Genomic DNA, 22,870 nt, shown 5'->3' with positions numbered 1-22,870 from the left:
AATCTACAGTATTTATTTTTGTTACCACCCATCAGAGCTACCTATTAAAATTCTTTATGATTTTTTGGGCCATAAATAATTTATTAGTTAATAAATTTCCATGATATATTTTAGATTATTAAATTTGAATTTTTTTTTTATCTTTATACAAAGCTCTTCATTTAAAAAAGATCGATATAGTCTTAATATGGCTATGATCATCCCGCCATCTTAATTATACGGTTGGTTTTTAATTATTGGAACATTACTTGAAATTTTATAAAAGTGTTCGTGTTGACATGATAACCCATAAGTATCTAGTTTGCATGTTAAAATTAGACAGTGTAATGAAATCAACATGTCTCTTTATCTCCATTAGTTATCAGTCTCTTTATTTCCATTAGTAAACAGTATGTCAATTTCACTTTCATGTCTGGTCCACAACTTTGGTTAAAAGCAGCTATTCAAGGCATATTCTTGCCACTTAACTTCTATCTCGATCCTGCTAAATAAAGTACCGGTACATGTATCATGCTGAGAAATTTATATGTATTTCCATCAAATATCATGCTGAATATGGTCCGTTTCCAGTAACTGTTTTCTTGTGAGCACTTAGATAAATAGTAAACTGTTTGCATTGAGTTCAGTTGATAATTCCCCTGTAGCAGTTGATCATGCTACAGCAATTGAAATGAAAAAAATACAATGTTTTTAAAAACACAATTTTATTGCAATGTGTGTGAACATGAAAGTTTCTCAAATAGAGCATGATATCATTGCATTAGTTTTATCATGAAATGCACTCAACTACAAGTCATAAATTTTTTATAAAATTAAGGTTATTTTAAAAAGTTTCGTACTACCATTCATAAACTTTTCTTTACATGACACAGTCATAAAAGCTGTAATTATTGATCATTTTGCCACTCTAGCTTATACAAACATACATACATTCACTCACTGACAAGTTAAAAAATATTATATTATTAATAGTCTCTACCACTTCTCCATTGCACAAAATCAGACTGTCTGAAAATAAAGAAAAAAAAGGGATCAGATTTTTTTGGATCGAAAGAGCTTGAAAGATTGTAACCAGTATCCAAAAAACTAAATGAATTGCCAAACAGTATTTCTTCTTAAACAGTAGTTCTTTGCTTTACTTTCAACTTAGTACAGCATTAATACACTGTAGGTTAATTCTATATGCGTAGTTAGGGGGGAATAACCCATACTAGTTTTGGTGAAGTAGCATATGCCACCATATTTAGTTCTTCACTGCTAATATTTATTTTTTAGATTTAGTTTTATACCACAAGAAGTATTGTTATTCTGTTGATGCAGCTCAAGTAGAGAACATGGCATTTTGTTATAATAAATACTTTTCAACTGAAAACAGGTCATGCCTCTTTAACGTAGACTTAGTTAAAATTTTATTTCATTCACTATCTATTAATATTTGAAGAAAATATCCTGCAAAATGATTTCTAGATTATTTTTTAAAGGAATAAGGAATTTATACTATTTATTAATAACCTATTCTCAGTTTAAGGAATAAGGGCTTTATATTATATAAATAGTGCCTGTTTGGGAGGGTAACAGTTGAAATTGACACCCCTCGAAAACCATTGTCAACCGACGCGAAGCGGAGGTTGACAATGGTTTTCGAGGGGTGTCAATTTCAACTGTTATCCTCCCAAACAGGCACTATTTATTTTGTTATACTGAATGTCTTTTTTAAAATTTTTAAGAAAATTTTACTGCTTTTATATAGGAATAACGTGAATTCTACAGCGAACCGTACGCGCATAATTTTTGCGCATGTAACATTTTTTCATGTTACCCGTTGCCAAGTGCGTTGCTAACGCTGAGGGTAATAGTAAATATTATTAACTGCGTCTTAACCAATCAGATTTCAGTATTTAACATGAAAGTATAACAAATATATATATTAATAACTTATTTTCAGTTTAAGGTATTTACCTCAGCCTTGTACTTTCATCATTTTCATCTTCGGCTGTTTACGCTTCATTTCCCTGCGATTTTCTCTTTCCTGAAAATATTAAAAATGAGTTGGAAAATCTAATCTTTTTTCATTTCAAGCAAGAACTGCTAGCACATCTCCTGCTGAAATCAGAATAACACTGTCTTAGATATATTGCAATTTGTCTGCTTTAACTTTATTAGGATTCTACTGTGATGTCAAAAATATTGAGATTTTCATTAGAACATTGAGCACTTGGATTTAATGTAATGCATCCAATCAAATATTTTCATTAATGTTTTTCAACTAGTAATCACTTTGCTGAAATATCTATACATATACCTGATGATGCACTCTACTGCATCAATTAGCATTTTATGTAATTTATCTAATACTGCAAAAAAAAAAAAGCTTAAAATTTTTATTTGTATTTATTTGTTTGAAAAACTTTTCAATAATTTAATAAAATATCTTCATGTGAGCATTGCATTTATTGAAATATGAACATAACTGGTAACTGTAAAGAATATTGAGAAGGAGTGGAAACTAACTTCAACTTCCTGAGCTGCTTTTTACATGTGAACTATTAACTCACAAACAAATTTAAACTGCTAATAATTCATCCGCTTCTTTAATCAGCTACTTTTTACTTAAAACCAGTAAAATATTAAGAATTAGATTGAAAAAGTATGGAATAAATTGTTTAAATGATTTTTTGGCAATCATTTATAAGATCATGTATATCAATGACTTTATAATAAACTATGAAGCGCACCTCCAGCTTGCGAGCTTTGTCCGGATCCTCCTCGTTCAGGAGTCGCTCTTTCTCTGCACGTCTTTTTTCCTCGCGGCGTAGCTGGGCCGCTTCCTGTCGCTGGCTGTGAGTCAGGCGCTCATATTCCTCCTCTGCTTTCTGTCGGTTCTTTTCTGCTTTCTGTTTGGCCTGCGACATAAAAATATTAATTGTTGATTAATTGAAACTCTTAAAGATATAGAAATATCAATGGTTCATTAACAGAGAAGCTGAAGATATAGAAATACATGTATCAACCAATTTTTAATAGAAAATCCTCCCAAGTTGTTGAACTTTACACCTCCAAAACCCTGTATTTGAGAGAACTATGCTTATTTGGCAAGAAACATTCAAACCTCATCAAACATGTAATAATATTGATTCATAGTGTATGAAAAACTAGATTGCTAGTATATCTCTCTCTAATAAGAGAATTATAATGGATTAACAAGTAAAATTTAAGCCTGATCTCAATTCATGTTACAGAAGTGAATTGGATTGCATGGCATTTAGTGATGTACTCGAGTGGAAGCCACAAGCCAAAAATGTTGAATAGAATACACAGCTAAATGTAATACGTTTACAGTATAAGCTGGATTGAGCCTACCTCTCTGCTGAGCTGGAGGCGGCTGACTTTGTCAATGCAGTGAAACACCATCTGTAGCAGAGGTTTCATGGACTCCATGTCGGATGGCTTGCTCTTCCCCTTACCAGGTACTGAAAAATGATTGGATGATTACTGGAACCAATCAGAATTAGATATGTTGCTTGTTGAAAAAATACATAGTTATATAATTATAAAGTAATTTTTCAATAACCTAACAAAAAATATAATAATTGAGTTATGAATTATATAATCTGGACTTATCCAATAGTTAAATATGTTGTCAATAAACATTATAAAACTGGAGATTTACAATGAATACAGGATAGAAACGAATGAAACGTTTACCATTGAACACAAACATCAGGACTGGTTTCACTTGAGGCAACTTAGTGGGCTGGCTGTCACTGAAAACAAAAACAGAATGCATTGATACAAGACATATAAAAAATATTCCGAATCTTCTTCAATCATTCCTTGCTAATACTCTCACTGTTTCACATGATTCTTTAGTTAATTCAGAGAAATCTACAGGCAACACTTCTTAAGATTTCCCAAATAAGGCCCCAAAAATTAATGTTCAGTTTCTTGGACCAAACATTTTGAAAAAAAATGCAGTAAGCCGGTTATATATACTTTTACTGGTAAATTTGAAAAGGAAAACAACTAAACATTTATTTTTTGGACTTAAAAGTGAATATATGAGTTATTTCCCTGGAGAGGGGTAGGGGTGTATGCCACAGAGGCTAAACATGAGACTTTTCTGGCCTGACCAAGAACTACAAACTATAACTAGTAGACTAATTGTTCTCGAACAATTAGAGGTCTTTCCACCTCATTATTTTTTATGTTTGAAATAAGATTGCTTCAATAGAAAAAAGCATTTTTTCTGCGTTACTTAATAAAAAAGTGTCAAACGATTAAGTTTGCAAATTTTTATTGCTTGACCTTGACCTTTGACCTTTATGTCATTTTCATTTGTCAAGGTAGACGCTTCAATACCAAGTGGTCCAATGTATATATGATTATTTATTCAAAAGTTTTTGTGTTTTTTGTTGAATGTTTGAAACTTTAAGGGGCAATAACTGCTAGAAAGGGACTTTGGACCTTTTCGGTATGAATAGATTGAAAGAGCGTCTAAGTGTACTGAATACATTAGTAAAAGTTTCAAGTCTCTATCTCTTACGGTTAATGAGGAGTAGCGATAACAATTATTTTGTACAATAGGGGCAATAACTCTATAATTGTTACATGGTAAGGGTCAAAGGGTTATATTTTGAAATGTCTTAAGATGTCCTACTACATCCATGAAAAAGTTTTTTTTTACCACCCTAAACAAAAGAGATCTAAAAACTCATTAATTAAGTGATTTTCAGATGACCTTGACCTTTGACCTTTATGTCATTTTGTTCGGCCAAGGTAGACGCTTCCATCCCAAGTGGTCCAAAGTCTCTATGACAAATAATAAAAAAGTTGGAAGTGATTTTATAGAAATGTAAATACTTTCAGGGGCAATAACTACTAGAAGGGGGGCTCAAATTATCTCGGTATGAATAGATTGAATAACTCTCTAAGTGTACTGAAGACATTGGTAAAAGTTCCAAGTTTCTATCTCTTATGGTTTCAGAGGAGTAGCGATAACAAGCTTTTCGTACACAAGGGCAATAACTTTGTAAGTTCTGGGAGTTATCAGGAACAGGGTCATTTGGTACCATAACTTTAAATGGCCAATAACATAAAGAAAAAATTGTTTTAATATCTCTTGAAATAAAAAAGCTGTCCCTGGAAAAAAAGAGAAGAAAAAAAATAAAAAACATAAGAAATACAAAAGGTCTTTCACCTGAAAGGTGGAAAGACCTAATAATATTGTAGTAAAGAGAAGTACTTACTCCGTGGACTTGATTCCTGAGTACTGGTCAGAGAAGTGGATGTACTCCACGCAGGCTTCGTACTTCTGTAGGACCTGGCACACCTGTAGAGAAGACTTATATTATAGCACACCTGTAGAGAAGACTTATATTATAGCACACCTGTAGAGAAGACATATATTATAGAACTGAAGGTTTTTTAGTCTAATAGAAAAAGATCTCAAAACAAATGGATTTCAACCAAAAAGTATGTTCGATTGTTGATAGAAATGTCGAGTTTGTGCCGTTTAAGGCAGTTTCACGGTTTATTTTGCTTACATTATTTCTGTTCTTGTTCACTTGGTAATATCGCCTACAGACACAGTATTACAGTAGAGCTATTTTTCTCAGTTCTTACAGTACCTTTTTGTCCAGCACAGCTGTTGTGGCCTCCATGATCTCGCTGAGGACTTGAAAACAGGTCGGAATGTCGAGCTTCTTATCCATATTCTTCTTCTCTGTGAACTGACTCTGAAAATTGCATTTAAAACTATCAAATCCATCCACAGAAAAACAGCATTAAAAAATATCAATGCTATTCAATGCGAACAGTGAAATAGTTTAAACAGAGAAACTTACTAAATGCAGCATTACTTAACTCTTTCATGTACTAGACTTACTAAAGTACTTTATATTAACTTACCAGTACTTTATATTAACTTTTCAGAAATAAAAATTCTTTTAACACTAACTCACCTGATATACCAGTAATTTACTTAAAAGACTTCTCAGTAATTTACACAAACTTACCCATACCTGTTAACCTTTCAAAGCTGCTATGTGGGAGAATCTCCCCCTTACCAACTTGGTTAAGGGGGAGATTTTGCGTAAACGACGTTTTTTCACGTGAAATGCAAATATATATTAAAAATACTGTTAGATACCTTATTTTACCATTGTAATTAATGCATTTGCAATCATTTTAAATTATATTATTTCTATGACTACCAGTGTGCAATTACAACTTGTGTTGCTGTACATGTTCAGAAAACTATTTTTTTTGATTGCATGGTACAATACAAGAAGTCAATACTGCCACTTTTTATATTATAACAAGTCTTCTTATTGTTCAGTATTGAACCATCACTGCATGCTGACATCTAGGGTGAACACAGAAAATTTATCTTGCCTATTTTGAATTTGTAGTGAAACACAGTTAAGAAAATACCAGAAAATAATATTCATTAAAATTATTTTTGGCCTTATATATAGGATAGATTTTTAATTCACAAAACAACATGTATTTCTTCAGTATCATCTAAAAATGACCTCTGTTGTAATGTCTATAGCATCCCTGTAATTCATAGTACCGGTACTATAAACTTTAAAAACTCTTGTGAAATTCTTTAACACTTTTTCCTCCAGCTTCACTTTATTGGTAGCTTGAATGTATAAACACTCAGTTCCAAACTCACTTTGATTTTTACCGACCGTGCTGGCCAGACAGAATTAGTCACTACTCACTGCACGTGGCTTGGGTGCTTTACCTGTGCACCTGTTAAAGGCCGAACATTTTTACCGGGTGGTAAATCTCAGGTGAGGGCGGGGCTTAATTATTAGAGGTGTGAAAGCCTCCAGGGCTTGCAGTCTACCTGTGGCCGTGAACGCTGCTAATCGCTATACACAGGAAGCAAATTAATACACAGGAAATAAAAAATTAGTCAGAATTGGCCTTAGTTTAAATATCTTATTGTTCTAATGACCACAATAAGCGATTTTATACGGAAATGGTATGTGTCTTCTGAATGTTCTCTAAGCACACGTAAATAAAGCACAATTGAAAAAAAAATGCAGTAAATTGATTCTGCTATAAAAGTAGAACTCGGTACATTGTGTTTAGCACTTGACATTGTTTAAAAAGTTAATTTTAACAATTATAATTGTATAAGAAAACCATACGATCAGTAAGAATGTGGAATGTAAAGACAGCCATTATACGTCGACAATTAATGGAGTTCGTTTACCATGGAGTGACGTTTACATGCACCAACTTCTTACCAGTAAATATAGCTTTAGTAGCATATTGTACGTTTGTTGTAAAAAGAAAATTTTATATGTTTTGGAGCTGTCCATGGATTTTCGTGGAATTTATTAGGTCACACACATTCAACGTAATTCAAATAAGAATTGTGCGTATTTTCAATCACTGAATAAGTATTTTTCATCCAATTTTAATACTGGTAATGTTTAAAAATTCAATTTTCTTTTCCCCCTTTTAATACATGACGGAAGATACCAAAGATAACGTTGTTAATTGCTAGTAAACAGAAATCCGCGGACCTGGCACGATCACGCTCGGACGATCACGTCAATCAAACTGGGTGCTATTGTTTCAAACTTGATTGACAAGCGGCATCATTTTGAAGTTTGTACAGGTAAAAAAGGGGGCGTTTGTAAAATGTTCGGCCTTTAAGTGACACCACTGGCTGTTATTGTTTTCTTTGGTGTTACAGAGTAAAATCAAGATGTTTTAAGCTTTCTCTTATTTTTTTTATAAGGCCTATGCATAACTAAATACGTAACTGATTTAAGTCAAAACCGGAAGTAATCGTAAAAAGTAAACTGGGCTATAACATGTCATACTATGATCACGGTGGACAGTACTTGGATGGATTTTGATATATTCAAGCTACACAGCAGCTTTTTGAGCTGAAAATCGTAGAAAAACCCGCAGTGGTTGTTGGAATTTGCATGTAAAGATTCAGAATGGGGGGGGGGGGGGGTGGTATGGGGAAGACAACTACGATTGCGGGAGAAATTTGTCTCCCGCGCGGGAGATAGGTTGGATGCGGGAGATCTTAGATTTTTAGGCCGTTTTGCGGGAGTCTCCCCCGCAATGCGGGAGGGTTAACAGGTATGACTTACCTCATATAATGATATACATGTACCAGTTCTTAAAACTAACTTGCCAAATGTACCAGTTCCTCACATTAATTACTAAAATTACCAATATCTAACACTAACTTACAGATCAGTACATGTACTTACCAGACAAACTAGTTCACAGATCACTACGTAACAATAACTTACCAGATCAGTACTTACCAGACAAACTAGTTCACAGATCATTACGTAACACTAACTTACCAGATCCAGCAATTCCTTGTGGAGTTTTCCACTGCTCCTCTTCTGAACAATGGCAAACACAAATTTGTCCATGACCTTGGGTTCCAAATCTACCTGTATCGCCTGTTAAATAAAAAATTCATTATACAGTACCTGCAACCACTTTGTTCAATTACAAACCATGATAATTGAATTTTATGTGGATCCCTTATTTGTTCCTAAAGGTATATTCTTAATAAAGGAAACAATAATAAAACATGAAATAAAAAATTACTAAACCTACAAAAATGAAAATCCTATTATAGAATTCTGATCTCTTATACACACTTTAATTAAAGTACGGTAGTAAAGCCTAAGATACAAACTAATTCCCCCTCAATGGTTACTAATATACTTACAATTTGATCAGAGAAGGGCTTGGGCATGTTGGATGTAGAACTAATCAGGGACCAATATGTATGAAACCCATAAAGAGCTATCCAGGTACCAATATAAATGAAACCCATCCCATCTCAATGGTTACTAATACATATACTTACAATTTGATCAGAGGAGGGTTTGAGCATGTTGGATATTGAGCTGATCAAGTCCTGTCGCTTCAGGAACTTAAGCTCCACCAGCATGCCTTCCACACACGTCCTACCGCTGCACCAGAGAGCGTAGACATTCTCGGATTCCTTCATCAGTGTGCCTGACGAGGCTTCTTTGGAGGTGCCATCATCTCCTACAAATGAAGGTCAAATGGCAAGGATGTTGTTCGTGGTAATTAATCTTTTACACTATTGACAGAGCAAACAGCAATTACTTTGTGCATGTAGTTCTTCGAGTTTTTTATTAAATGATCATGAATTAAGGTTATAATTGATGATTTCTTCTAATATCAAGAGTTTGCTCAGCAGAATTAAAAATTGAACTACATTTTTTAAGTCATGGTCTTTGAAAACTTCAGGAAGAGAAAGTCAATAAATAGAGGCAAGGCAGTGTAAAATCATCAAAACCTGTAAGTTCTTACCGACGATGCTGAAGTTCTGCTCCAGTATGTCGCGGTGGGCACTCAGCCATGACTGAGCCAGCTTGTGATTCTTGCTCTTCCCTTGCAGGAAGTTCAGGAAGTAGACCCCTAGTCCGGCCAACATCAGGATCTCCACGTAGAAACTGTCCCAGTTTGTACGCAGGTGGACAGGCACCTGTAAAATATACAGTAGCTAACCATTTTGATGACCGAATTTTAAATACCAGTAATTACACATCTAAACAGTGGTAATGTGATTGCTGTTGAAGAGTGATGACCTACATGTTATTAAATGCATTGTGCAATAAAAGATCAGCAAGATCAAGTTGATGATCCACAATTATCAGAAAACGCTATATGGTCAGATTGCATTAAAAATCGTATTCTCCATTATAAAATAAATGATCATGTGTTTCATTTACAGTTTAGCCTATTATAACCCAAATGTTTTCATGTTATTTTCTTTTGAATCTATTATAATGAATATCTAGTTAAATGCTCAGCGTTTGAGTTAATAAAGAAAAAATCTTATAAAAATCAGAATCAGACATGTATTAATATATTAATTTGGTTGGGACTAATTGCCCAAATGGGATATAACAGCAGATTTGGGGTATTATAACAATTGGGATATAAATTTGAAGTAAATTTTTTTTAGAAATGTTTGATTTTGGTAAAAATATGGTAAATCTGCATCAGAATAAATGAATTGAAACAAATGTAAATAATTTTTTCTGTAACACAAATGTTCAGGAAATTACCAATTTGACATCAAATTTAAAAAAAACAAATTTATATCCCATTTGGGGTATAATATCCCAATTGGGCAATAATATCCCATTGGGCGAACTCCTTACGTCAGCCATTTTGAGCTCTGGTTGTCCTTCCTTAGATTTACTGGACTGGCTTTTGTCTTTCTCAAAACCTTCGAACTCGTCTTCATCAATAAAGTGCTCAAACTCTTCATCTTCTGTCTACAATGTCAAGAATATTCCAATGGGTGAGTTTTCCCATAGGATGTTATACCAGTTGTTCAAGTACACTCCAATAAAATTTTGAGGATGAAACAAATCAACACAACAAAAACTTTTCCAACCAAAAAGCAAAAAATATTTAATGTTTAGTTTCTCTGTTACCACTATATTGCATCAAATTCTGCTTCTCGAAATTATATTTTTGCTATTTTGAAAAGAAGAATTACTGAATATTTAAATTTAATACGTAAATTGCAATAGGCATAGTACCTGTAAATATAATTTCAGTTTAAAGTTAAAAAAACACCATTAAATATTGTCCCTTTTTAAAATTTTAAGAAAAGAATAAAAACATCAGCCTGTCATATCAAAATCTCTGTCTTGAGAAACATATCTAGAGTAATGTTGTTTGACAAAGAAAGACGGCAGCATTCTATTTGAAGATTTATACCTCTACAGTGGTTTCCTCTTCCTCTGGGTCCTCCACGGATGCACTCTTTTGATCTTGACTGGTCGGTTTATTTGTGTTCCCAGCAGCCTGTTCCGATTTTTCATTGTTTGTCTCCATCACAAATTCCTCTGAAAAGAATATAATTGGGCATTAATTTTGAATTGGAAATCACTAATAATTATATTTATATTACTAACAACCATATCATACTATATGACTGAAAAAGCTAACAAAGGTATATGGTGTATCTCGTTTTCTTTAATTTCAATTTGGCAAGATTTCTTTAACTTAACTTTCAAGTTTAAACAGTATAGTTTCATCTTCATAGCAATGTGAAAAATTTTCATATCTTAATTATGAGTATGCAACTCAAAGAATTTTTCAAAGTCATTCTTTTCACCAGGAAAGGGACAAATTCAGCATTCTTACCTTCATCCTCAAATTCAGCAAACTCGTTATCGTCGACCTCGACATCTTGTTGCCTAGCCGTCAGTGGAGTGAGACAAGCCAGCAGGCATAATAACACCCACAGCTTCATCATACCTACAGCCAAAAATAAGCATGTGACATTGTTTCTGTGTATTACTCCAATTAATGGTAATTTTTTCATATTTGAATATATTTAAAAATTTTCTTAAGTCAGAAATTCTAATATCCTTACACCAATTAAACAGTTCAAGCATATCAAAACCAAGCTAAAACCATCCAATGGGCATTGTGCTTTTTAGATCTGGGAAAATTCAGATCAATGTAAAAAAACCACACTATGTTAAAAACAAAAAGTGATCACATCCCTGTTAGTCCTTACTTTTATTACCGATAAATAAACTTAGTTTAAATACATCCCAATCATTAGCTAGGTCCTTTAACTGTTTATCACGTGTGCCCCCTTGCTGAGATCAATGTTGAAGTTAGCATCACACTATGCGGGTGCAAGCGTTTTTATGAAGTTTGAACAGAGTACAATTTTATATCTTTTAATTACTGTTAGGATGTGAAATAATTAAGATTTTTTGCTTTAAAATAAGCGTGCATATCGGCAAGCATGGTGGCACTGTGTGATGCATGGCGGGGGATCTTCAATGCATGGCAGTACCACTATGCAAAAACGGCCTGGGGAAAACACTGACAATGCAAATGTCCCAGACTAATCTAAATCACCGCATTCAAATACATTACACATTTTTTGTTAAACTTATTCGTTAGAATTTTGATGTCTTGTCATTGATCAATTATGTCATGCTTGTGCGTTTTTTAAATTCATAAACTAAATTCTCATTCCCTATTATAAGGTATTTCAAAAATGATCATTAATTACGATAACATATTTTTAAGTATATCAAAATTTTTAAATTTCATCTAAAATTCATATTTAAACTTTTTTCCCAGAATGAGGATATGAGGATGTATGAGGATCAACATGATCTATATCTATACTATAAGTGTAACAAATCATCACAAGAGTATTTTTTTTAAAGAATAAAAGCAAGGAACTGTTGCAAGTGATCTGACAAATATTGTAAATGTCCGAAACTCTAATTTCAGACGCAATATATGGAAACTTATTGGTCGTAAATATATTTCCACTTTCCAAACGCGAGATGCGTGACAGGAATATTGAGGAAATTCGAGCAAAATTGACCGGTTGCTTCATTTTCTTCTCCTACCATTGTAGAACGTTTACTGGTGTAATCAATGGTCGAAAGCATTACTTAAGGTTTTCTTTACGAAAATAAAAATATATTTTGATTTTCTCTACCTTCAAAGATGACTTTCGACGCGTGCCCTGACAGTGCGTCGTTTTTTTCCCATCAACAGCCTCGTTTCCAAACCAATGATAATTCTAAATACTAGAACCACCCTAGTTGCGGTAAATTAATCCGGAAAACGTAAATTTTACTTTGAAATTCATATATGCACCGTCACATAAATGAGTTGTTTTTATAATACACGTTCAAACGTGATAATAATATATCAAAAATATATTCACCACTCTGAAAGGCAAATCTTGTAATGAGAGAGAGAGAGAGAAGAGAGAGAGAGAGAGAGAGAGAGAGAGAGAGAGAGAGAGAGAGAGAGAGAGAGATCCCCAGGAATCGAAGTTTGAGGGGCACCAGTTTTTTTTAGTAAAATGAAGTCTTTAAGTTTTGACTTTTGTGATATTTCTTCTCGTAATTATACTTGAAATAAAATGACTTATAATTTAAAGGTTTGTAGATTTAAAACCTACAGAAATCCAATCCAAACCATCTCCCTTGCAGAAATACATGTACAAAGAAACATTTCCTTTTAGTTTTTTTTTTTTTGGGGGGGGGGGGGGGTCCAGGGGGGCTAAGATCCGGAAGCTCATGGATTTTAGAGATTTTGTAAGGTAAAACTGAACTCTTCATATTTAGACTTTTCTGATATTTTTTCTCATGATCATACTGAAAGTAATAAAATTATTTTTAATCTTAGAGGTTTGTAGATTTAAGACCTACAGAAATCCCATCAAAACCATCTGCCTTGCAGAAATATGAAGAAACATTTATTTATTTTTATTTTTACGAATGCATGGCTGCAAATTAATCAGTTTTTAAAAATGATGGGTGACGGGTCACATTTAAACCCTAGAAGAGCGTAACTAAAATGGACTCTCTATGTACACTTATACCTTACATCAATGAATCCACGGGTTTTCTTAAAACTACTCAGTTGAAAGCCTAATGTAGAGAAACCTCATGACTTTGTAAAATGTTGATAATTAAAACTCGAAAGTTGTTCATTTTCTCTGCCGGAAGAAGTATGATTTATGATTTATTTTGACAATTTTAGGGGGTGCCGAGTCCGCCCCCCCCCCCCCCCCCCACCCCAACCCCTTGAATCTGCCACCGGAGAGAGAGAGAGAGAGAGAGAGAGAGAGAGAGAGAGAGAGAGAGAGAGAGAGAGAGAGAGAGAGAGAGAGAGAGAGAGAGGGGGCAATCTGATTACAATACATATATATTTAGATCAGCGGACAGCGCTGCGCTGTTGTACTTGTAGAGATCTGTATTCAATCTTTATATCTAGTTTAATCATATTTAAGAACTTAAGAATCTATCCAATAAATCGCTTTACTAAAAAAAAAAACCACAACATAAACTTTTTTAGATTGTGTACTTTTAAATTGTACTTTTAATAAAAAAAAATGATTGCCTACTAATAAAATGACAACCCACATGTCTACTTACCTTTTTTCCTCAAGCCATCATGATGATCTACAGTTATTTGCCAAATGTTTCAAATAGCTGCTTTCTTGCAATTTAATAAATGTTAAGAGTAATATAACAATTAAGGAATAATTGAGGAATTGTTCTTTGAATATTATGAGGTGATAATCTCGGTCGAAGCGTGGTCAAATCTGTCATAAAGCCTTTCGGGCTTTATTGGATTTGACCTCGCCCCGACCAAAAATTATCATTCATGCTTACTTATATTTATATTATATTCCAATTAGTATATACACCTTAATTTCTTTATGTAGCACATGCTATGTACAACTACGCGGCACAGCCAATACCGTCTGTCGGTCATGTTAAAAGACACGCCCATTTTGCATTGTTTTGTGTCGCTCATCTGTTATGAAATTATCAAGCTATATGCTTCAAAATTAATTCGTTATGTTATCGAAGACAAAGACGGTTGAAAATTTAAATATTAAAAGAGCAACTAGCAAAAGCAGTGAAAGCTTAATTATATATAATATGCTTGCCCAATAACGTAATAAATATTTACGACTCTTGATTTTAATTTAGATATTTTAATTTGATATAGAAATCATTTTAAGGGAGGTAAATAGATATAGAATAAGATTAATACCAAGATTAATTTTGTGAACTTGTCAGCAATAGTTCACTTTTTTATGATTGATACGGTTTATGAAGGTAGCGATCATTTCAGAAAAAAAATTATATAACCCGCTACCGCGGGTTTTGTTTAAAGGGACATGGTAACGATTTTTGTCGAATTCAATTTTACTGTTTTAATCATTTACAATGCTTTAGAAATGCATTTCTAATGATCAAGTGAAATTTAAGAGTCAGTCGTAGAAGCAAGTTACATGGCTCACAATTTGTTTGTCATGTAAACAAGACTCGTGCCCTGTTTTTGTTTACATAGGTTCAATGTACCAGTAAACTTTTTCAACTAAACTAGACCTTTTCATGCTGATTTGTCTATCTTCTTATTCATCGTAGGCATAAATTATCAGTTCCTAACGTTTATAACATTTATTTCAGGTTTGAAAATGGAATTTTCACTTCAACATTCAAAATATAAACAAAAGCTTTGTTTACATAGTAGGAATTGTAAGCACTGTTAGTAACTAGCTTAAAACTCAAATTTGGGTTATTAAAATTGCCTTACTGAAAGCATTGTAAACAAAAACGGAAAATATTTTTTGACCAAAATCGTGACCATGCCACTTTAAATATCTTTGGTTAACATTAGGTATTATATTTACAAATAGCTATTACAATTCTGAATTTACTTTTTCTATCTTATAACAGTGTGCGTCGATATCAGTGCAAAATGTAACATGCAACGCAAAATGTAATAATGGGAGTTTATTACATTATGCATTATTATATTCGTTTTGCTACAAAACCCTCTTCAGAAGGTACATTTAAGTCAGATAGAGTACACGTAAAATAAAAGCAGGAATTCTTTACACCGAAAAAGTCTAAGTTCCATTTGACATGTATATTTGGTACTAATCATGCTTATAGTCAGGGCCAAACAATGAACTATATAAAATCACAAAGCAACTTTATTTTCAAAACACATGTAATACAAGTATCTGTATAATGTAAAATTTATATAAGAAACTTTGACTTTATGTTTTTATTTTCCAATACTTTAAGCTTTAAAACACAGCTGAGAATCAATTGTGACAATATCTTACGATAAAAACAAACATTTTTACACGCGTTTAAAATAAGAACATGAAAAGTATTCTCATGAAAAATGCAAGTTGAAATCCCATGAAATAAAAAAAAATGAATAAAAGATTATCCACAGAGAAACTGGATGAAAAAAATTAAACTCATTTTAATTTTCCTCCCGTTTACTATCAAATTCACCATGTGAAAACAAAGCTAGATAACAAAAGAAAACAAAACAAATGTCACAATACCATAAAAAGTTCCTACGTTAAATGTTAGCGGTTAGCGATCCTCTGACTGGTGAGACTTTCATCCCAAAAGCGAAGAGAAACCAATCGGAACTAATAAAGCATGCATTATTCATTAATACATGAAATACAAAAATTTACTACCAAACTGACAATGCATGATCGTGAATTTGAACTTCAAGTCTTGAACCGACCATTTCCTATATTAACGAAGGATCCAAAATGAAATTGGTAAGCCTCCAGAGTGTCACGCACGCACGCACGCACGCACGCACGCACGCACGCACGCACGCACGCACGCACGCACGCACGCACACACACACACACACACACACACACACACACACACACACACACACACACACACACACACACACACACACACATTAATAAAAAAACAGCTGTTTGAACGATGGAGCTGAGACGGATTGCATCACAAACAAAACCAAGTCATTGCAAAGTGACTGAAAGAAAATCCAAACAAAAAATTGGTCAGTTGCTAGTACTCTCCTCTTGCTTTGATGCCGTAGGACCGGAAGTACAAATGGTACAGAACTAGGCCCACAATACTACACACAGTAATGGCCACACAGTCAACCACAGCCAAACTAGCCGTTGCTATGGCCGCAGTCTCGTCGTTAGGACACGTGGTATTGTGCGTAGTGGTGATGCGGGTTTTCTTGTTTGTGGTAGTATAGGTGGTGACAGCTCCACTACACCAGAGGATGCCGACAATGGAGAGAGCGAAGAAAGCCAGGCCGGCGTGTAGGACTATCCAGTTCATGGAGTAGTGACTTATAAACTGTTTCAAAAAAGGAAATAACTCGTCATTTCGATTAATGAGAATAACTTTTTCAACATAATTATCCTAAATATATTCAGGAACACTAGCATAAATATGGCTCTATTTAGGGGAATATGCAGCCATCTTGTACATTTGAGAATTAAAATGTAAACATTTTTTTAACTGCCTAGTTTCTGCCCCCAAAAAGCCGAATTTGTTATTAAAAGATGAAAAAGCAATAAATATGAATATGAGTAATAAATACATGTTGATGCATCTGCAAATTACGCATACAAGTACAGGACAGGACAATGCCTTTTTAATCACATAGAACAGCTGTACAACTGCGCAGCCGCAGACTTATTTTGAAGATTAAAAAATCTAAAAAAAAGAGTAAGAAAGTGGATTATTGGTGTCCACTCTACAACCATTTGTTGAGAAAAAGGTTGAATATTGCACAATATTGAAGTACATTTGCCTAAAAATAGGGTACCCTATTTTTTACCAGTAGGCATGGGATCTATTTTTAGAACAAGAAAAATCCAGTCTATACTTAAAACACCTGTGTCTATGGAGGCACATTGAAGTTATTTTTTCATAAAAAAATAAATATCAATTCAAAACAATCTGTTTTGAATGTGACAGACATCTAAATACCAGTTTCATGATTTCTTCAGTTCTGTGTGTATAAATTCAATCTAATTCATTTAAGAAGAGGAGTTGGGGTCCAAAAAGTTAATTGTCTTATATAAAAACATTAATTTTTTGATAAAAATATAACTTATATGTTCTACATTAGACACAAATATATCTCGTGGGAAATTTTTGGGTTTTGAGACCCATGTTAAGAATAGGATACCCTCTTTTGAGACAAAGTTACAACTTAAATAAGCAATTTTAGACCTTTTTCTCAACAAATGGTTGTAGAGTGGTCACCAATGGCCTCCTTCATATTTTTTTTTTTAGAATTTTAAATCTTGATTTTAAGTCTGTAGCTGCGCAGTTCTAAGTGATTAAAAACGATTTGTTCTGCTCTTGTATGCGTAATGAGCATACAAAACAACATGTAAAACCATGTATTTATTGCTTTTTTTATTTTTTGACAACAGTTTTAGTCCGTTTTGGGCAGAAACAAACCACTTCGAGAAATGTTTACATTTTCACCCTCAAATGTACAAGATGGCCACACTTCCCCTTATGGCTGAAGGCAAGAAATTGATGGAAATGTAGAAGAGTTCTTTGGTAAAAAAATAAAATAAAATTGCATACCAAGCATTTTGCCGTTGTTCCTATATCTTCTTCGCAATTTTTCTCCTTCCCGATCTGACATAGAAAATATCCATGAATAACACAGACAGCCATCTACAAAAAAAAAACAACCCAAAAAACCCCCCAAAACTTCAACTATAAATAATTATAATTAAATAAAGACGTGAGCATGTGCTTTATGCCTTGATTTGCATTGAGTTTGATTATATATGATGATAAATAATTTGATATCGATAATTTTGTTTTCATTTTCTACATTATGAAAAATATGTAGACATGAGTAGTTGCATTTACGCCATGGCGAGATATATTCTTCAGAAGGAAATACACGTACATTCTGATCCATGCATGGTAAGTACCTAAGCAAAATTCGCAATTTGTTTCAAACAATATCGAAACTGGACCAGTCTTGGGTTCTCTGTGGCTGATACCCAATTAACTTTTATGCACCTTAAAGACAAAACTACGAAACACCACCGGATGAGACCATGCCATTCAGTCAACTGATTGTTAAGTTAAAAGTCTGTAAGGTGAGTGATTGGCAAAACTCTGTTGTTGTGTCATCTTTTAGATACCTTTCAGTCACATTTCAGATGACTTATTCGTATAGCTTCATCCAGTGGGCACCCAATTCATTAGTAAGACTTGTGTGACTGTGTTCATCCAATGTCTTGAGTGTATGTTTAATATGCTTATGAATTCTTGAGGGTTCAGTCATTTTCCTTCGCTTTTTCGCTCAAGTGAGCTATTCTGATCACATTTTGTCCGTCGTCCGTCTGTCTGTCCATCTGTCCGTCTGTCTGTCTGTCTGTCTGTCCGTCTGTCCGTCTGTAAACTTTTCACATTTTGAACTTCTTCTCTAAAACCACTTAACCAAATCCAACCAAATTTGGTTCAAAGCATTCTTATGGAAAGGTGAATATAAATTGCAGAAATGAAAGAAAAAAATTCATTGAAAGCGGAGAAAACCTCAAAACTGTAAAAAGGGGGGACGCATTTTAAAAAATCTTCTTCTCAAGAACTACTGAGGCAAATTCAACGTGATTTAGCATGAATAATCCTTATGGGAAGGAAAATATAAATTGCAAAAGTTATTGGCTAATTCTGTTTCAAATCTGAGTTATTACGAAAATAATAAGAAAGAAAAGGCGTGTTTCAAGCAATTTATAGCATTGATTTATGAGTCTTGGTAAAAAGGGGTAGGCATGACCGGGCCAGGGCAAAACAAAAGATTGACAGTTATTAATCTGCCAATCTCATTAAAATTTCAAGATATTTACTGACCAGTATATTTGTATTCACTGTAAATATTGCTGCAAAATAATGCGTAATTTGAATTGACGATTGCCGATCTGCCCCGGCTTTTATTTTGCCCCGGCCCGGGTTTGCTTACCCATTTTTCCAAGACTCGTATTCCATAATTCTGAAACGAGGTTCTTTGTTAAAAGCAGCCATGACACTATATGATAAACGGGTCGACCTGACAATGATAAATTTGTTTATTGTGCAACAGTTCGTGTACGAAGGGAATCTGAATCTTTGAAACATGCAAAATACATTGGTGCCGATTTTTGAAGTAAATTGAGGCTAAATATTTCAATGCGTTGACAGTTTTCACATATGACGGTGGTGTTAGCTTGTTGTGATGTTCGTTTCGTTTTCATTTATGCTTTGCGTTAACCTGGGAACTGTCGCTTGTATTTCCTGATTTTTACGTATCAAATCAAACAGACACTTCGGTAAATCAAACAGTTTACTGTTTACCAAATTAAGCAACATCTGATGTATTAAGAAAGAACTAAAATGCAATTCAATCAGGCTATCGGTAATTCGGTATCATCTTTTGCGTAATGGTAGAATAATGCAATATGTTTTGTTGAGATGCTCGGCATTTTTCGAGTTTATTCAGTTTAAATAGAGTTTAATATCGCTGACGGAAATATGTAGGTATATACATGTATATGATTCATTTTGAAAAATAAATTGTGTTCTTTATTTGTTGTAGTGCATGTTTCTTGTGTTTAATTGTTTACAATTTCTATTTACTTACCATATTTGAGTGTTAAGCTTCGAATTAAAAGCAAGATACAGAGATTTGCTCACAATTCTTTGTTTGTACACAGATCTGAGGCCATTCATTTTTTTCCATTTTAAATGCCGAATAGGAAATACCGAGTTAAAAATCTTAAGCTGAATGTAATAAACTCATGTGAACAAATATGACTCGAACCTAGCAAAATTTTGAGCTCATCTTGCTTATAATTCTACGATTGACGCTGACATTTTGGTTGACCATTAGAAATTCTATATGAATTAGAGCATGTTAAATACTTGTACAGAAAAAAAATTAAAGAATGATATGCTGTATATAACTACTCTCTGGGGCCCCCTCTTTATACAATGAATAATGTGAAATGTGAGTAAATAAAAACGACATCGTTAAAACAGTTTCCATAGTTCTGACACATTTCTGTTGCGGGGATAAAAGAATCATCGCTATTCCTAAGAAAATATTACAGCGGAAAATATTCCTGGTTTGTAGCCATTTGTTATTTTTGAATAAAAATGAAAATAATGGATGGGCCATAGTAAATTAGAGTGATGTGCCTGTCAATACGGTAACATTGATTTTTATTAACCGGGTTTTCCAACGGAAAAATCCGGTTATTAAAATGGTGAAAATGGCGGGCGGGCGGCTGCCAATAGGGTACCCTCATTGTACGGACAACTCCTCCTACAATTCTCAAGATAGGAAGTTGTTCTTTTGCAGATCAATTGTACATATATCAGAGGTGTGCAATTTGCTAGGATTTTGATTTCTGATAATTTATGAAAAAATACTAGCTTTTGAACTTAGTCATTTTTTGGCAAAATATTGCATATAGGGTACCCTCATTGTACGCATAACTCCTCCTACAGTTCTCAAGAAAGGAAGTTGTTCTTTTGCAGATCAATTGTACATATATCAGAAATGTGCATATTGCTAGGATTTTGATTTCTGATTATTTATGAAAAAAATACTAGCTTTTGAACTTAGTCATTTTTTGGCAAAATATTGCATATAGGGTACCCTCATTGTACGCATAACTCCTCCTACAGTTCTCAAGATAGGAAGTTGTTCTTTTGCAGATCAATTGTACATATATCAGAGGTGTGCATATTGCTAGGATTTTTATAACTGATAATTGATGAAAAAAATACCAGCTTTTGAATTTAGTCATTTTTTGGCAAAATATTGCATATAAGGTACTCCACTGGATACGGGTTGACATGGATTATGGATACAGTTCACATTAAAGAAAACCTTGTTTGCTGTCACATTGACAGTTTTCCACTTGTAGCTCTTTAACATGTCACGTGACAACATTTTTCATTCCAGTGTATTCATCAATCAAGTGTGAGTAAAGTTATAAAAGTCACGAGTTTACGCGAGGTAAACAACAATCATTTAATTATAGTGGAGAAGACAAATTAAATTTTTGAATATTTTTAATTTGAGAAATTGAGCGCATTGAGGTGCAATTTTCTTCTTCACATATATACATGTAGGATTTTTTTGATAAAATACAATAACTATTATATTTTAAAAAAATACAATAACTAGTAAGTAGTAGATGAAAAAAATGTTCCTATATGCTCTCATATATTTTGATCGCTTTACAAAGTCGGGGGGGGGGGGGGGCAGAACGAAAATACAGGGAATTAGAAGTTATATAACAGTGTACCCCTACCAAATATTTAGTTCTATATCTTGCGTAGGATTTTCTTATTCTGTGTACGTAAAAACAGTATTTCATGAATGTACAATGTCAAAGATTACGTGTATGCAAAAAAAAGTGTAAAATTCGAATACTTTACAATATTTATTTTTGTGTTATTCTACCGAGGGCCATATGGCACAATATTCTTTGATGGCCCGTTGTTGCTCAGGTGAGCGATGTGGCCCCATGGGCCTCTTGTTGTCATTGGTATACTGCAGTAATGAAATTGAATTATAGAATAAGGAATTATTCGTTCAGTGTATGAGGTGATAATTTTGGTTGGATCATGATTTTATGGCTTTTTTGGCCGCGATCGAAACTATAACCTTACAAACTTCGAAAAAATGATTTCTAATTACTCAATACCGATCATTTTCGATTAAATATTAGAATATTAATTATGCAAACCCCCTTGTACGTTAAGAATGCTTTATTTGAATTTATTTGAATGTATAGTATAAACTCGATTCTTAGTGTTATCACAGACAAAGACACTGAAAAATGTTATTGCAACATAATTATCTTTTTAATAGATTATTTTATCCTATGACGTTATTTCTCCACCGCTGAAAGTGAAAGTATGTAAATCAACAAATAAAATAATCACATCTCTTTATATATTTATCACATATTCTTTTATGCTTAAATACGCAGTGATTAAAAACTTCTTACTCGTAGCATACGACTGAGATGCGTATCTCGGATAAACGTGTTCTCTAAATACCCGAACTCGTGATTTAGCCGATAACCAGTCGATAAATGGTCCAGAACCAGTATAAATAAATATGTTCATATGAATACCTCAGTCTATGAATAATGTGACCTACCCACCATTTTGTTGTCCTGATCAATAGTCTGCATCGTTGACGTCTGTTGTGTTGTTCTACCATAAGGATCGCCATATGATGGGTCGTCCATTGCTAGTGGCAGACGACAACTGGATAAACACTTTGTATCAACAAAATCACTGCAGTTGACAGGTGATACAATAAAAGAATAGTTCTGTCATAAATATCTTTTGTTTTGAGCTTCGCCACTTGAGGAAATCCAAATAACAATGGCTGAGCGATTTAAAAATATTTAAATCCAACTTATACTTTGCCTGTCAACCAATATTTATAGAATTAGTATCTGCATTTC

At 33.6% G+C, this 22,870-nt stretch overlaps 2 protein-coding genes across 3 annotated transcripts; both read right to left on the bottom strand.

The window, feature by feature from the left end:
- Nucleotides 1–687: 687 nt before the first annotated feature.
- LOC128164020 (PAT complex subunit CCDC47-like) lies at nucleotides 688–12,601 on the bottom strand. 2 transcript variants are annotated; one of them, XM_052827737.1, is made up of 14 exons: nucleotides 12,527–12,601; nucleotides 11,197–11,310; nucleotides 10,768–10,895; nucleotides 10,200–10,316; nucleotides 9,343–9,517; nucleotides 8,870–9,054; nucleotides 8,352–8,453; nucleotides 5,628–5,735; nucleotides 5,247–5,329; nucleotides 3,706–3,764; nucleotides 3,361–3,470; nucleotides 2,736–2,903; nucleotides 1,960–2,029; nucleotides 688–1,008 (listed from the first exon to the last, which is right to left on the bottom strand). In XM_052827737.1, the coding sequence occupies exons 2-13, from the start codon at nucleotides 11,306–11,308 to the stop codon at nucleotides 1,961–1,963; spliced, it is 1,416 nt and encodes a 471-aa protein (XP_052683697.1). In that variant the 5' UTR covers nucleotides 11,309–11,310; nucleotides 12,527–12,601; the 3' UTR covers nucleotides 688–1,008; nucleotide 1,960. The 2 variants fall into 2 exon arrangements, with proteins under 2 accessions (XP_052683697.1, XP_052683696.1); XM_052827736.1 differs by lacking the exon at nucleotides 12,527–12,601 and having other exon boundaries at nucleotides 11,197–11,392.
- A 3,361-nt stretch (nucleotides 12,602–15,962) lies between these two features.
- LOC128163267 (uncharacterized) lies at nucleotides 15,963–22,851 on the bottom strand. The gene is made up of 3 exons (XM_052826811.1): nucleotides 22,562–22,851; nucleotides 17,970–18,062; nucleotides 15,963–16,718 (listed from the first exon to the last, which is right to left on the bottom strand). The coding sequence occupies exons 1-3, from the start codon at nucleotides 22,646–22,648 to the stop codon at nucleotides 16,416–16,418; spliced, it is 483 nt and encodes a 160-aa protein (XP_052682771.1). The 5' UTR covers nucleotides 22,649–22,851; the 3' UTR covers nucleotides 15,963–16,415.
- Nucleotides 22,852–22,870: the final 19 nt, after the last annotated feature.

Source organism: Crassostrea angulata, chromosome 9 (assembly GCF_025612915.1).
Source record: "Crassostrea angulata isolate pt1a10 chromosome 9, ASM2561291v2, whole genome shotgun sequence".
Taxonomy (NCBI): domain Eukaryota; kingdom Metazoa; phylum Mollusca; class Bivalvia; order Ostreida; family Ostreidae; genus Magallana; species Magallana angulata.
The sequence above is the reverse complement of the archived record's forward strand: the minus strand, read 5'-3'. Positions and strand labels throughout refer to the sequence as shown.

Bases quoted from the DNA above. Each gene is read 5' to 3' on its own strand.
- LOC128164020 (XM_052827736.1), bottom strand. From the start codon at position 11,377: ATGAAAAAATTACCATTAATTGGAGTAATACACAGAAACAATGTCACA. The intron at 5,736-8,351 runs GTAAGTTAGTGT...TGCAATTTTCAG, and splicing joins ACAAGGAATTGCTGGATCTG to AGTCAGTTCACAGAGAAGAA. The intron at 3,471-3,705 runs GTAAACGTTTCA...ATCATTTTTCAG, and splicing joins CCTGATGTTTGTGTTCAATG to TACCTGGTAAGGGGAAGAGC.
- LOC128163267 (XM_052826811.1), bottom strand. From the start codon at position 22,648: ATGGACGACCCATCATATGGCGATCCTTATGGTAGAACAACACAACAG. The intron at 18,063-22,561 runs GTGGGTAGGTCA...TTTTTTTTGTAG, and splicing joins TTGATCAGGACAACAAAATG to ATGGCTGTCTGTGTTATTCA. The intron at 16,719-17,969 runs GTATGCAATTTT...TTTTTGAAACAG, and splicing joins GAACAACGGCAAAATGCTTG to TTTATAAGTCACTACTCCAT.